Source organism: Salvelinus sp. IW2-2015, linkage group LG19 (genome assembly GCF_002910315.2).
Source record: "Salvelinus sp. IW2-2015 linkage group LG19, ASM291031v2, whole genome shotgun sequence".
In the NCBI taxonomy this organism is placed as follows: domain Eukaryota; kingdom Metazoa; phylum Chordata; class Actinopteri; order Salmoniformes; family Salmonidae; genus Salvelinus; species Salvelinus sp. IW2-2015.
Genome location: NC_036859.1, coordinates 33,526,869 through 33,542,596, shown reverse-complemented (window position 1 = coordinate 33,542,596; position 15,728 = coordinate 33,526,869). Strand labels below are relative to the sequence as shown.

Below are 15,728 nucleotides of genomic sequence, written 5' to 3'. Positions count from 1 at the left end.
ACTACATATCCGTCACCAAACCCACTGGCTCCAGGGCATCTATAAGTCTATGCTAGGTAAAGCCCAGCCTTATCTCAGCTCACTGGTCACCATAGCAACACCCAYCCGTAGCACACACTCCAGCAGGTATATTTCACTGGTCATCCCCAAAGCCAACACTTCCTTTGGCCACCTTTCCTTCCAGTTCTCTGCTGCCAATGATTGGAACAAATTGCAAAAATCACTGAAGCTGGAGTCTTATATCTCCCTCTCTAACTTTAAGCATGAGCTGTCAGAGCAGCATACCGATCAGTGTATCTGTACACAGCCAATCTGTAAATAGCACACCCAACTACCTCATCCCCATATTGTTATTTATCCTCTTGCTCTTTTGCACCCCAGTATCTCTACTTGCACTACATCATCTGCACATCTATCACTCCAGTGTTAACGCTAAGGTTAAATAAAAATAAATAAAAATACTATTTGGCCATCAGATTTGCCTCCAATGTTCCTTATAGGACACATCACTGCACTGGTTATCTCTGTATACCCATCGCAAGACCCACTGGTTGATGCTTATTTATAAAACCCTCTTAGGCCTCACTCCCCCCTATCTGAGATATCTACTGCAGCCCTCATCCTCCACATACAACACCYGTTCTGCCAGTCACATTCTGTTAAAGGTCCACAAAGCACACACATCCCTGGGTCACTCGTCTTTTCAGTTCGCTGCAGCTAGYGACTKGAACGAGCTGSAACAAACACTCAAATGGGACAGTTTCATCTCAATCTCTTTAGTCAAAGATTCAATCATGGACACTCTTACTGACAGTTGTGGCTGCTTTGCGTGATGTTTCGTTGTCTTCACCTTCTTACCCTTTGTGCTGTTGTCTGTGCCCAATAATGTTTGTACCATGTTTTGTGCTGCTACCATGTTGTGCTGCTGCCATGTTGTGTTGCTACCATGTTGTTGTCATGTTGTGTTGCTACCATCCTGTGTTGTCATGGGTTTCTGCCTTGCTATGTTGCGTCTTAGGTCTCTCTTTATGTAGTGTTGTTTTGTCTCTCTTGTCATGATGTGTGTTTTGTCCTATTTTTTTTATCCCAGCCCCTGTCCCCGCATAAGGCCTTTTGTCATTTGGTAGGCCGTCATTGTAAATAASAATTTGTTCTTAACTGACTTGCCTAGTAAATAAAGGTTAAATAAAATAAATAAAAATAAACGCACTACTCTAACCCTGGAAACCTCAACMTGCCTCTCTCACACCGGACATTTCTGATCCCCAGCCCCATGTTCACCCCTACAATTACCACATACCACTACTTTCCCCAATGCTACACATTCCTTTGTCTGATGCCCTTCTGTATCACACCTAGGAACCTCCATCCTACMCACTGTTGCCACATGCCCATCAGCTTGACACCTGTAACAACATAATGTTTTCGGCACAAAAGCTCGTACATGATAACTTATATACCCTAACATCACTTTGTCGAGCAAAGACATTTAGCAAAGACTCAACATCAAAACTCAAAAGAACAGACAACGACTCTTCTGTTTCACCCCCACTGTTTCTCTGCGTCGCACCAAACGACGGGCATCACAAACACCAGGAATCTTCCCATTCAGTTGGTCAACTTTCACATTTTGTAAGGACCTACGCCGGACAGGAGAAGCAGGTACGGGGAGTCAGACATTTATTCAGGGACAGACAAGGAAACAAGACAGAAACCGCGTCGGAACACGGGTAACACGGACATGAGACAAATAATCCCGAAGCAGGGAACAGAGCTAGGAAACAGACAGATATAGGGAAGGAAATTACACAAGTAATGGAGTCCACGTGAGTCCAATGAGCGCTGATGCGTGTGACGGGGAAAGGCAGGTGTGCGTACTGAAGGTGGCTCGAGTGCATAATGTTGAGGAGTCTGGCGCCCTCGAGCGCCAGAGGGAGGAAAAGCGGGAGCAGGCGTGACAGTACCCCCCCCCCCTCCCCCTTCTAGGGCCGCCACCCGGCGCCACACCTGGGCGAACCGGCCGAGAAATAGGCGCTGGGCAAGCCGGCTGGGGGAGGGGGAGGAAGAGCGGGAGCAGGCGTGACAGTGTACCCTCGGCCCAGATGTTTGTCCGCCGCTGTCAACATACCTGGAGAAGAGCAAGGGTGGCTATTCTCAAGACCAACTCCAGGTATCGTCGACAAGCGGACCGTCGCCGGACCCCAGCTTCCCGCTACCGCATTGGGCAGAGGGTATGGCTTTCAACTCAGGATCTGCCCCTTCGGGTAGAGTCCCGCAAGCTGTCTCCCCGGTTCATTGGTCCTTTTCCCATCTCCAGAGTCCTGAGTTCCACTGCTGTCCATCTTGTGTTACCCCGTACCCTCCGTATTCACCCTACCTTCCATGTGTCTAGGATTAAGCCTGTGTCTCACTGTCCTTTGTCTTCTGTCTCCAGGCCCATCCCATTATCGGTGGCCAGCCAGCGTATACGGTAAGACGCCTACTGAAGGTTCGACCACGGGGCAGGGGTTTCCAGTACCTGGTTGACTGGGAGGGTTATGGCCCAGAGGAGAGGTGCTGGGTTCCTGCTAAAGACATCTTGGACCCGGCCCTCATCGTCAATTTCCACCGCCGACACCCCAGTCAGCCAGGTATGCGCMCAGGTTTCACCTGTTCCTGTGATTGTCTCCACCCTCTCCAGGTGTCACTTATTTTCCCCAGTGTATTTATCCCTGTGTTTCCTGTCTYTCTGTGCCAATTYGTCTTGTATGTTTCCAAGTCAACCAGCATTTTTCCCGTTCTCCTGCTTTTTGCATTCTCCTTTTTCTAGTCCTCCCGGTTTTGACCCTTGCCTGTTTCTGGACTTTGTACCCGGCTGCCTTGACCACGAGCCTGTCTGCCACTCTGTACCTCCTGGACTCTGATCTGGTTTTGACCTTTTTGCCTGTCCATGACCATTCTCTTGCCAAACCCTTTGGATTAATAAACATTGTTAGACTCCAACCATCTGCCTCCTGTGTCTGTATTTGGGTCTCGCYTTGTGCCTTGATACACATTTACCCAGTGGTGGAAAAAGTACCCAATTGTCATACCTGAGTAAAAGTAAAGATACCTTAGTAGAAAATGACTCAAGTAAAAGTGAAAATCACTCAGTAAAATCCTACTTGAGTAAAAGTCTAAAAGTATTTGGCTTTAAATATACTTAAGTATCAAAAGTAAATGTAATTGCTAAAATATAGTTAAGTATCAAAAGTAAAAGTATAAATAATTTCAAATTCCTTATATTAAGCAAACTAGAYGGCACCATTGTCTTGTTTTTTTATTTACGGATAGCCAGGGGCACACTCCAACASTCAGACATAATTTACAAAGGAAGCATGTGTTTAGTGAGTCAGTCAGATCAGAGGCAGTAGGGATGACCAGGGATGTTCTCTTGATAAGTGTGTGAATTAGACAATTTTCCTGTCCTGCTAAGCATTCAACATGTAAAGAGTAATTTTGGGAGGCAGGGAAAATGTATGGAGTAAAAAGTACATAATTTTCTTTAGGAATGTAGTGAAGTAAAAGTAAACGTTGTCAAAAATATAAATAGTAAAGTAAAGATACCCCAAAAAACGACTTAAGTAGTACTTTAAAGTATTTCTACTTAAGTACTTTACACCACTGCATTTACAGCTATCCCAGAAATCACTCCTGTCAATGGCGGCCTTTTCTTGAGAGAAAACAATTCACATCTTTTGTCCCCATTCGTTTAACGCAGAGCACCTGCTCCCTCTGACCAGCAGAAACACAAACAATTATCACAAGACAACTATCACCTTCACCGATTCCTCAGCATCCAACTGTTTTCACCCACCCTGAAACCACAAATGGATCAGCMTGAAGGCAAGGGTTCACTTTTCACAAAWTTACCCTCCTACCGTCGCTGACTCATMTTTATCCTGACCCTCGGTGCAATCCTCAGGCTCCGAGAACTTCATCACACCTACCACCTCCAATACTTTGCCCTCACTCATTTCCAATTGTCCTCCTGTCTTCAATCCGGCATACAGCTCCCTCTGCTTACACTTCCTGCCATTCTTCTTTAACAGATCTCCCTTTTTTCAGCCATTTTAACCCGATTCAAGCTCCCCCTCATCTTCCCTCTCTCTCTTCGACCTCCTCTGCCTCTCTTTTTCCTTCCATTACTCCKCTGTATTCCARGTATACGTCTCCATATGATATTGCACTTCTCCTGACATACATCTTGTTCTTGTCCTCTGAAGGGACGCCATTTTCATAAACGCAGATGTATCTTCCGAAACCGTCTGACAGCCATTAGACCTACTGGGCACTCCTTATAGCTATCTCTCCCAATCTAAAATGGAATAGGCCGCCTACGCTGCTTCTGGTCAGGGGGTAAGAACATTGTCATGAAGTGGACAGTAAAGGGGGGCGAATTTAAGGAAACCCCCTTGCTTGATTGTAAAATATTTGCTGCGTTCCATTGCTGTAAAAGGGAGATGGAAGCGGGCAGTTGGCCAAGCAAACAACACRTGTGTCATGACAAGGGAGAGCAGTGAAACCGACAATATCAAAGATGTGATTAATGCAGCCATAAAATGTGTATTTCTATCCAAAGCCAGTCTTATGCAAAGCCAGGTGTGACATCTTTCTCAAGCAAGGAAAGGCTCAAAGGCTGTTATGCCAAATGCCCTCAAAGGAAAKAATTTCTGAACAAGAATGTAGGGTTTATTACAGTTGCATAATTTGTAAACAATTATTTGATTCACCATTAAATTATTTATTTCATTCTGTTATGCCTCACCATGGGAAGGCATAAGTGCATGTATATGTCATGAGAGGTCAATGTGTTGCATACAGAGCAAAATGTATTACAAATAAACAGAATGGAGTTTGCAGCTTTCCTGGGGTTGTCATCAGAGCAACACAAGACACTGATTTTTGTTGTTGCTGCATAGCACACAAGTTCTGTATGACAGACTGAACAAAAAAATGGTATTTACTATAAATAATATAAGCTATAACTGACCCCTAAAATATGTTGATGGTGTCATTCAGCATTTACCCCATTAGACCTAGTTCGAGTATATCCACAATGGTCTTTAACCCTCTTCATAGTGAACATACAGGAACTGAAACAGGGTTCTAACTTTGACACAGTAGGACGTGAACAGTTATCTTCAGCAAATACATTGGTCAATTTAGGAGAATGAACTCTCTGTCTCGTTCCGTCAGCACAAATGTAGCTTGGCATTGTCATCTGTGTTAGATAAAGTGCTCACCAATACTCAACATTTAGGATTGTACCCAACTTTCTGTGAAAGTCCCATGTTCAGCGTTGGTGAATAATTGAATAACTTTCAAATAGCCTGTTAATTTATATAACAAGCTTACATATTCAGTAAGAAAACATGCAAGTTGCTTTCCARGCAACAAGGGTCGTACATTAATTTATCTGCTTTCCAAGATGTCAGTTTCAGAACAGAAGCCAGTCCAGCAACCTGTTCCAAATCTCTCAGCGCTGAGAGAGCKACATTACAAGAGGTCACAGGGTCATTCGGTTGAAACAATCCCTTTCATGTCATCATYTGTCCGGACTGGCGGCCATGTTTGACGCTCTCAGCTGCCACGCCAGCAAGCTTCACCTTTCGATCTTGATAACCTGCTCGCACATAATGGAGAGGTGCTGGGTGAGTTTGACCATGAAGATGATGGCGGTGCCCCCCGTGAGCATACAGGAKGGCCAGAAGAGCGAGTGGAAGACGGGACTGTGGCCGTACTGTCGGGTCAGGAGGGCACTCTCCTGCTGGTCGCTGGGGTCGTAGTAGCACGGGACCTGGTGGTGCGGCTTCAGGCGCTCTGAGATGTTCACGATAATGTGGTGCATGGCATTGGTGTCCTTCTGGCACTTTGGCACGTAGAAACACTGGAAATAGAAAAGTGGGTGGGTGACATTGATGTTAGWTCGGGGGCTTTCAGCATGCATACCTAACCTACAGGCTTAGTAAGCATCCTTTGATACTCAACATAAATATTTATTTGTATAAACATTTGTTCCTGTTGAGAGAAACAGGTACATAGTGCATCATGAGTCATGCATAGGGCTAGGAGTTTCCCAGACCACCTGAACAGGAAGAATCAGGCCTGCTAGCTCACATGCTGGCTAGACAGGGCACGCGCGTCCGTCCGCGTGTGATTTTGTCCATCCCCACCAGATGAAATCAGAACACGCAGGTTGAAATATCAAAACGAACTCTGAACCAACCATATTAATTTGGGAACAGGTCAAAACACATGAAACATTCTGGGCCATTTAGCTAGCTAGCTTGCTGTTGCTAGCTAATTTGTCATGGGATATAAACACTGGATGGTTATTTTAACTGAAATGCACAAGGTCCTTTTTTTCTGTATCTTTGTAGAATTTTTACCCATTTTAAATCACTCAAAATCGTGTGTTCTCTTCTCCGACAATTAATTCACAGATAAAAGGGGAAACCTAGWTATTTTCTAGTAATCTCTCCTCCATCAGTCTTCTTCTTCTGTGGACTTTATATGGCAATTGGCAACCAACTTTAAGGTGCATTACCACCACCAACTGGACTGGAGTGTKGATCTTGGTTCATCTTTCAATCACCCACATGGCTATATGCTCCTAAAAACCAATGAAGAGATGGGAGAGGTAGGACTTGCAGTGTGTCAAGCGTCAAAAATAGAACCAAGTTCTATTTTAGCGCCTGGCTACTCAGACGCTCATTGACACACGCAAGCAGTTTAGATGAAATGATTGAATAASATGTATGTGTGTCACGTTTGTCGTCGGAAGGAGACCAAGGCGCAGCTTGCGTAGAGTTCCACATTCTTTAATAGTGAAACTTACAACAAAACAACAAAGAATCTAACAAAYGTGCAGTATTGCAGTGCACAAGGCAACTATACAAAAACAAGATCCCACAACACAAATGAGGAAAATGGCTACCTAAATATGATCCCCAATCAGAGACAACGATAAATAGATGTCTCTGATTGGGAACCATATCAGGCCAACATAGACATACAAAAACCCCTAGACATACAAAAACCCTAGACATACAAAAACTAGCGTACCCACCCTAGTCACACCCTGACCTAACCAAAATATATAGAAAAACAGAGATATCTAAGGTCAGGGCGTGACAATGTGTACATATATTTTTCAAGGCGCGCGGTGTGGTCAGCATATCAAAGCCCCGTGTCAACATACGCTATCCAGTCTTTCACAACCTCCATTCTGACCCTCCGTTCACCTCAAAGTTGGCGTCCCAGCTCTCCTCATTGTGTGATAAGCGGCTGACCCTGCCCGTGGTGTTGACACTGACGTAGACCTGCAGACAGGGGTACTTGGAGCCTCTCCAGCAGTCCGAGCCACAGCTGTAAGAGCAGTTCATGTCTGCTGTGATGGTGGAGTTGAGCACGATACAGACACTCCTCTCTGTCCACACACTATATGGAGAGATTAAGGTAATAATTAAAGGCTATTGTAGGATTTACACAGTGGCATGTAAATATAGATTTTTATCTGTATTCAAATAAAATTGCAGAAAGATGTTGGGGTGTAAAAATACCAGGTAGAGAGGTAGATGCGTCATTTTCACATTTCAATTTAGCATTTAAGCATTGCATTTTAGAATTGGCGCAGATWACCCTCCATAATACTGTGGCATGCTGTGCAGTGACTTGCACAAAGAAAAGACTGACAAACAAACATCCCGACTCAACACTACAAAGGCAGATTGTTTGAATTGCAGTCTTTCAGAATGAGCGAAAGCAGAGTCCACCCAAAAGTACAAAATACACACAAAACAATCCACTGTCAGATGGATAGTCCAGTACCTGTCTGCATAGGAGMGCAGTACAGTGATGCCCAGGACAAAGTACATCATGGCCGACGCAATGACCATGCCCAGGCCTAGGAGAATAGCCCGGTCCTCCCCAGCCTTCATAGCTGTCACCGTCTTCTTCTTGTCCATCAGGTCAACGTCTCGGAATTTCTGGTAGATGGACCTGAGGTAGTGGTCAGGCCAGTGTTGCGGTCAAGTCCATTTCAACTCATTTTACAAAGAGGATTTTTTWGTTTTGTTGAATCAGTTGACATTTTTCTCAATTTAAATCAGGAGATTATCTGTTTCCTTCTTGGAGGAACCCCCACTGCATGTCAGMAAAACATATATTAAAATGAATGATTAAAAGAGTGTTTTTAAGAGTGACAGTGTACCTCGTCGGTCCTCCTCCTGATGCTGCCCATCCCGCACTTTTAGCACCTGTCACAAATAACCTCTTTCCAGATGTCCCATGACCTCCTCTTCTCACAGAAGAAGCGGTGCGGAAAGACTGATGGAATGACCTGCACAAAATAAAAGTCTGTTATCACTCTAGACCAGTGGTTCCCAACCTTTTGTGGTTACTGTACCACCAACTGAATTTTGCTCTTACCGGAGTACCCCTGAAGTACCCCCTCATGTGCATTTTACCAGTAGGCCTATGGTTTTATGAGTCTTCTCGAGTACCGCCTGTGGATAGGCTAAGTACCTCTGGTTGGGAATCACTGCTCTATTCTATATACCTGTTTGTGCTCAGACAATCCCCAACAGTTCAACTTGCTGAACAGTTGGCAATGAGATATACTACTGCAGGGTTTCCCAAACTCGGTCCTCGCGACCCCAAGGGGTGCATTTTTTTCCTTCTTCCTAGCACTACATGGCTGATTCAAATAATCAACTAATCTTTAAGCTTTGATAATTTGAATCAGCTGTGTAGTGTTAAAAATACATTTGAGGATCGAATTTGGGAAAATACCCTGTTAACTTACTCTAACCTGTTAACTACCCTGTTAATATGCTGTTAACTACCCTGTTAAATATGCTGTTAACTACCCTGTTAACTACGCTGTTAAATATGCTGTTAACTATCCTGTTAACTACGCTGTTAACTACCTGTTAACTAGCCTTTTAACACCCTGTTAAATATGCTGTTTACTACCCTGTTAACTACGCTGTTAAATATGCTGTTAACTACCCTGTTAACTACATTGTTAAATATGCTGTTAACTACCCTTGTTAAAATATGCTGTTAACTACCCTGTTAAATATGCTGTTAACTACCCATTATATTGTGCCATTACTTACATAAGATAATTTTTTACATAAGTTATCTTCAACTACTAGATAGTACAGAAGACAGATCAACCAGTAGTTTATACATTTTGCTCATAGCAGATTTCATAGATTATATATCAAGGAATGAAATGGCATGAATCATACTCAATGACAGATTGTCAACTATAACATTCATTTAGATTAATGATGGTAATTCATTGTATTTCTTCACCGTAAATCTTCAGTCAACCCGCTTATGACCACTCTTGCCCACTTTCGTGTCATGGAAACAACACTGAACTAGAACACTACTGTTTGAAACATAGCTGTGTACCATCACAGAGACACATGTTAAAAGATGCTCTACTGTTGTTTCAAGATAGTTGTGCAACTCAAAGGCAGAAAGCCTACCTGTGTTGCATAACTTTGACATCAAATTCACTATGTGTGAAAGCTCAAAGATAGAGATGGAGCAAAAGACAGAAAGCCTACCTGTGTTGCATAACTTTGACATCAAATTCACTATGTGTGAAAGCTCAAAGATAGAGATGGAGCAAAAGAAAGCCTACCTGTGTTGCATGACTTTGCTGTCAAATTCACTACGTGTGAAAGCCAAGTTGTTAACAAAATATTATTTGGTTTATACAATTCAAAAGAAATGACTAAGTATTTATCCTACGACATCAACAAGTATGTAGTAGTGATCCACCATAACCAGGAAGAAGAACAAATGACTTGAATAGGACAGAAGTGTTCCTTTAATATAGTGGACATTCAGGTGCAGCGCCACCAGCTAAACAAACATCTCATTTTGCAACACAAAGAAACGTTAATAAGGTGAGACAGGATGATAAATGAGCATGGATAAAAGGTGTTAATGTCGATGAACTTGTCATGAAAGACGTAGCTCCTGGAGCACGAACCATATGAATGCAACCCCTGTCAACACAAACTCATTGTGTCCTCTCATTTAACATCAACAACTTGCCAAGGCTGGCAGACTGAATCATGGTCACTGAACATTCCACGCAATAGCACACAGCTTTCTGCCATTAAAAGTCCCATGCATATTCAATTGGGCAGCAGCCASGGCCATGTTCTTTAGCAGTGGGAATTTTAGCATGTAAATCTTGGTGGGGCAAAAAAAAATATTTAAAAAGTGTTATGTAGATTGTTGACGTGATTCATTACGATGACTGCTTGTCTAACTTGCTAGCTAAGATTTTGAAAGTATGATGTTGACATGATCAGTCCAATCAAAGCTACGGTAGATATAATGTGATTTGACGTCGTTTTGTCTGTGGCCAATGACCTTGAGCCTTCTTGGAKGGGCACTTCTAATGTAACTCTATGGCAGCACCCAAGGGGMCTGATTTTTCGAGCTCTCCCTGCAGATTTTGCGGTGACGTAGTGTCCCCATGAGTGACAGAACACTGAGCCAATCACGKCGCAACTAAAGAACATTACCAACTCTTGCGCTCCGTATTTTCCGCTGGCTGCCTCAGGTACTATACAGATTGTATAATGGAAACAGACAGTTCATTTAAGCAGTGAAAATGCATTTTCCTATTTTATATACAGTGCCTTTGGAAAGTATTCAGACCCCTTGACTTTTYCCACAATTTGTTACATTACAGCTTTATTCTAAAATTTATTAAATAAATAAAAATATCAGCAATCTACACACAATACCCCAAAATAACAAAGTGAAAATATGTTTAGACATTTTTGCACATTTCCTAAAGATAAAAAACATAAATAAGTTATTTACATAAGTATTCCGACCCTTGCTATGAGACTCGATAATTGAGCTCAGGTGCATTCTGTTTCCATATCACCGGAGATGTTACTAACACTTATTGGAGCTTCCACCTGTGGTAAATTCAATTTGATTGGACATGATTGGGAAAGCCACACTGTCTATATAAGGTCCCACAAACTGTCAGTGAGCCAAAAAACAAGCGATGAGTTCCAAAGAATTGTCCGTAAAGCACCGAGACAGGATTGTGTCGAAGGCACGATCTGGGTAAGGTACCAAAAAACAATTTCTTGCATCAATTGAAGGTCCAAGACAACAGTGAGCTGGGCCGTCTGCCCAACTGAGCAATCGTGATGAAGGGCCTGAAGATGGGAGAACACTATCCAAAAGGACAACCACTTTGCAGTACTCCACCCAATCAGGCTTTATGATGTAGAGTGAACCAGACACAAAGCCACTCCTCAGTACAAAGGCACATGAAAGCCCGCTTTGAAGTTTGCCAAAAGGCACCTGAAAGACTCTCAGACCTATGAGAAACAAGATTTCTGGTCTGTATGAAAACCAAGATTGCAACGATTTTGGCTGAAGCCAGGTGTCACGTTCTGGAAGGGGAAACTTGCACCATACCTACGGTGAAGCATCTGGTGGGCGAGCATCATGCTGTGGGGATGTTTTTCAGTGGCAGGGTTTGGGAGACTAGTCAGGATCGAGAGAGATGAAAGGAGCAAACTACAGAGATATCCTTGATGAAAACCTACTCCAGAGTGTTCAGGACCTCCGACTGGGGCRAAAGTCCATCTTCCAACAGGACAATAACCCTAAGCAGACATCCAAGAAAACGYAGGAGTAGCTTCRGGACAAGTCAAATCATATTTTATTGGTCACATACACATTATTAGCAGATGTTAGCATCGTAGCATCATTAGGTGCAAAAACTCGACTTACCAGTTGTGGCCCACTTTTTGGAAGCAAACCCCTCGATTTCGTCCCTACGTTATATCGGCATCGAACATGTCACCCTCCCTAGGAGAGGGGGTGACCTCGACAATTTATTGTTAAAACGAGAGGCTGCCTAGATCTTTAATTTAAGGACTCTTGCGCCCTTCGGTCTCAACTTAGAATTTGATCTGAAGCCATTCTTGTGATTATTGTGATTTTGCTCTTCATTGTAAATGTTTGTAGGCCTATGTAGCCAAATTGTATCTATGATCGAAAGGAAAGAAATTCCACAAATGAACTTTTAACAAGGCACATCTGTTAATTGAAATGCATTCCAGGTGACAACCTCATGAAGCTGGTTGAGAGAATGCTAAGCGTGTGCAAAGCTGTCATCAAGGCAAAGGGTGGCTACTTTGAGGAATTACATTTGTTTACCGCTTTTTTGGTTACATGATTCCATATGTGTTATTTCGTAGTGTTGATGTCTTCACTATTCTACAATGTAGAAAATAGTAAAAATAAAGACAAATCCTTGAATGTGTAGGTGTGTCCAAACTTTTGACTGGTACTGTATATATATATATATATATTTAACCTTTATTTAACTAGGAAAGTCAGTTAAGAACAAATTCTTATTTACAATGACGGCCTACCAAAAGACAAAAGGCCTCCTTCGGGGACGGGGGCTGGGATAAAACTAAAAAATATACGACAAAACACACATCACGACAAGAGAGACACCACAACACTACATAAAGAGAGACCTAAGACAACAACATAGCAAGGCAGCACCACATGACAACACAGCATAGTAGCAACACCACATGACAACAACATGGTAGCAGCACAACATGGTAGCAGCACAAATCATGGTACAAACATTATTGGGCACAGACAACAGCACAAAGGCATGAAGGTAGAGACAATATTACATCAGGCGAACCAACCACAACTGTCAGTAAGAGTGTCCATGATTGAGTATTTGAATGAAGAGATGGAGATAAAACTGTTCCGTTTGAGTGTTTGTTGCAGCTCGTTCCAGTCGCTAGCTGCAGCGAACTGAAAAGAGGAGCGGCCCAAGGATGTGTGTGCTTTGGGGCCCTTCAACAGAATGGGACTGGCAGAACGGATGTTGTATGTGGAGGATGATGGCTGCAGTAGATATCTCAGAAAATAGGGTTTTATTAATAAGCATCAACCAGTGGTTCTTGCAACAGGTATACAGAGATGACCAGTTTACAGAGGAGTATAGAGTGCAGTGATGTGTCCTATAAGGAGCATTGGTGGCAAATCTGATGGCCGAATGGTAAAGAACATCTAGCCGCTCGAGAGCACCCTTACTTGCCGCTCTATAAATTACGTCTCCGTAATCTATATATATATATTAATTTCAGGRCTTACTGGAGAAAATGGGAGACAGTATTCAACTAACCATTGTTGTGGAAAATTAGATCCAAAGATTAAATCAGAGACTATTTAATTATATAATAGAAAAATCTTTAGTACAAGCAGCTGCAGTGGAGATGTACCTCTGGTTTCACAGGGAAAWACTCAAAGAGTAAATGGTTCCATGTCTCTTATATTGTGGGAGGTGACGATACAATCATATTGTTTACACAACAGTTCTTTATACAAGCAAAGGTTCCGGGAACACAATGGCCTTGTGTTAGGGTGAGACATACCAGGACTCTATGAAAGGCATGACATCACAGTCCAACACAGAACATATCCCCTCGAGAAGTAACAACAGCTCACCCCAAATTCTGCCATCACACCATCATAGAGCCCCCTACACACCCCCTACACATAAACATGGAGAAGAACATATTGGTTATAGATGGTTGCTTACGTTTCACAGTGACCACCATTTTGAGAGCGTAATTAAGGATAAGCCTATACGTCCTCCATGTTATTGAATAATTTAACGGTTGCTGTACCTCTCTGCATTCCAATTATCTCTCTAATGACGCATGTCCTCCTAACGCTGCTGACCTTGTGTGACAATCTCCATGCTACTTTACTTAGGTTATTTACTACTCTCAAATGCTTTCCCAACTTTGAGTTTTGTATTACAGTATAATCACCACACCTCTGAATTTGTTGAATGTGTCAGTGTCAGTCTCTGTTGATGTGTTGATGCTTTTGTTCATGTCAAATCATTAGAAAGTGTTATAAATGTCAATTTTCCAACTTGTACTTTTCGCTTGTTAAATGTGATGTTCAAATACACTTACATCAGCAACCAATGAGTTTGAGTTGACATTACACATGAGTTTGAGTTGACATTACACATGAGTTTGAGTTGACATAAATATGAGGTTTGAGTGGACATTAAATATGAGTTTGAGTTGACATTACACATGAGTTTGAGTTGACATTACATATGAGTTGATTAGTTGACATTACACAATGAAGGTTTGAGTTGACATTAACATAAGTATTTAGTGACATTACTATGAGTTTGAGTTGACATTAACATTAAATATTGAGTTGATATTAAAATTATGAGTTTGTGTTGACATTACAATGAGTTTGAGTTGACATTACAATGAGTTTGAGTTGACATTACATATGAGTTCACATAATTAATGAATTTGATACATGAATTATTGTTGACATACAATATGAGTTTGAGGTTGACATTACATATATTGATGTTGACATTACACATGAGTTTGAATTGCATTACACTATGAGTTTGAGTTTGGAATTCAATCAATGAGTTTGAGTTGACATTACATATGAGTTGGAAGTTGACATTAAATATGAAGTTGAGTTGACATTAAATATGAGTTTGAGTTGACATTAAATGAGTGATTGAATTAACATGAGTTTGAAGTTGACATTACACATTGAGTTTGAGTTGACATTACATATTGAGTTTGAAGTTGACATTAAATATGAGTTTGAGTTGACATTACATATGAGTTTGAGTTGACATTAAATATGAGTATTGAGTTGACATTACATAATGAGTTTGAGTTGACATTAAAATGAGTTTGAGTTGACATTAATATGAGTTTGATTGACAAGACATATGAGTTTGAGTTGACATTACACATGAGTTTGAGTTGACATTACACATGAATTTGATGTTGACATTACATATGAGTTTGAGTTGACATTAAATATGAGTTTGAGTTGACATTACATATGAGTTTGACTGACAAGACATATGAGTTTGAGTTGACATGACATAAGAGTTTGGGTTGACATTACACATGAGTTTGAGTTGCCATGACATATTAATCATAAGCAAAGGAAAATGAGTGATAATGATGTTTAGTTATTAGGGTTTATTTCTTGGTTACAACCCTCTGGGAAATTGTCTTTGATAGTCCACAGTTTAGTGGGTGCTAAGTTCTCAACCAAGATAAAATAACATAGAACTAAATTAAAATAAAAGAAAAAATAAAAAATTCTCAAAAATTATGCTTGAGAGAGATAACAACGAATTCCATTAAATTCAAAATTCAAATAACAACCAAGATAGTTAAATGTTTTTTGTTTGTTTGTTTTACAAGCTGGGATAAATGACTGTCTACAGGTAAATAAAGAAAAGAATAACTGCGCGTAAAATTGAAACCATAAAGACTTTCTTGTAAAGTTATTGATGAGCGCTCTCTACAACATCATGCTTAAACAAAATCATATAACTATACCAACAAGCTTACCAATACAACTGACCAGCATTCATCTACGGCTAGTCATACTAGACAACCAACTCATCAAGAACCTTACCAAACAGTCTGAAAGACAAAAATATACCGAACACGAAATCTACTAAAAAAATCAGAAAAAAAACACACACCTACAGAAAAACAAAAAACAATTAAATCCACACCAAATACCCCAAAAAAAACATCATAACAAAACCGCATAAATAATAAGATACACCAACTCTCCAAACACACAAC

The 15,728-nt window shown here is 41.4% G+C and overlaps 1 protein-coding gene across 1 annotated transcript; it reads right to left on the bottom strand.

Moving 5' to 3' along the window:
* Nucleotides 1–4,678: 4,678 nt before the first annotated feature.
* LOC111979594 (calcium-activated potassium channel subunit beta-2) lies at nucleotides 4,679–10,241 on the bottom strand. The gene is made up of 5 exons (XM_024010190.2): nucleotides 9,683–10,241; nucleotides 8,234–8,362; nucleotides 7,852–8,022; nucleotides 7,266–7,461; nucleotides 4,679–5,908 (listed from the first exon to the last, which is right to left on the bottom strand). The coding sequence occupies exons 1-5, from the start codon at nucleotides 9,691–9,693 to the stop codon at nucleotides 5,624–5,626; spliced, it is 792 nt and encodes a 263-aa protein (XP_023865958.1). The 5' UTR covers nucleotides 9,694–10,241; the 3' UTR covers nucleotides 4,679–5,623.
* Nucleotides 10,242–15,728: the final 5,487 nt, after the last annotated feature.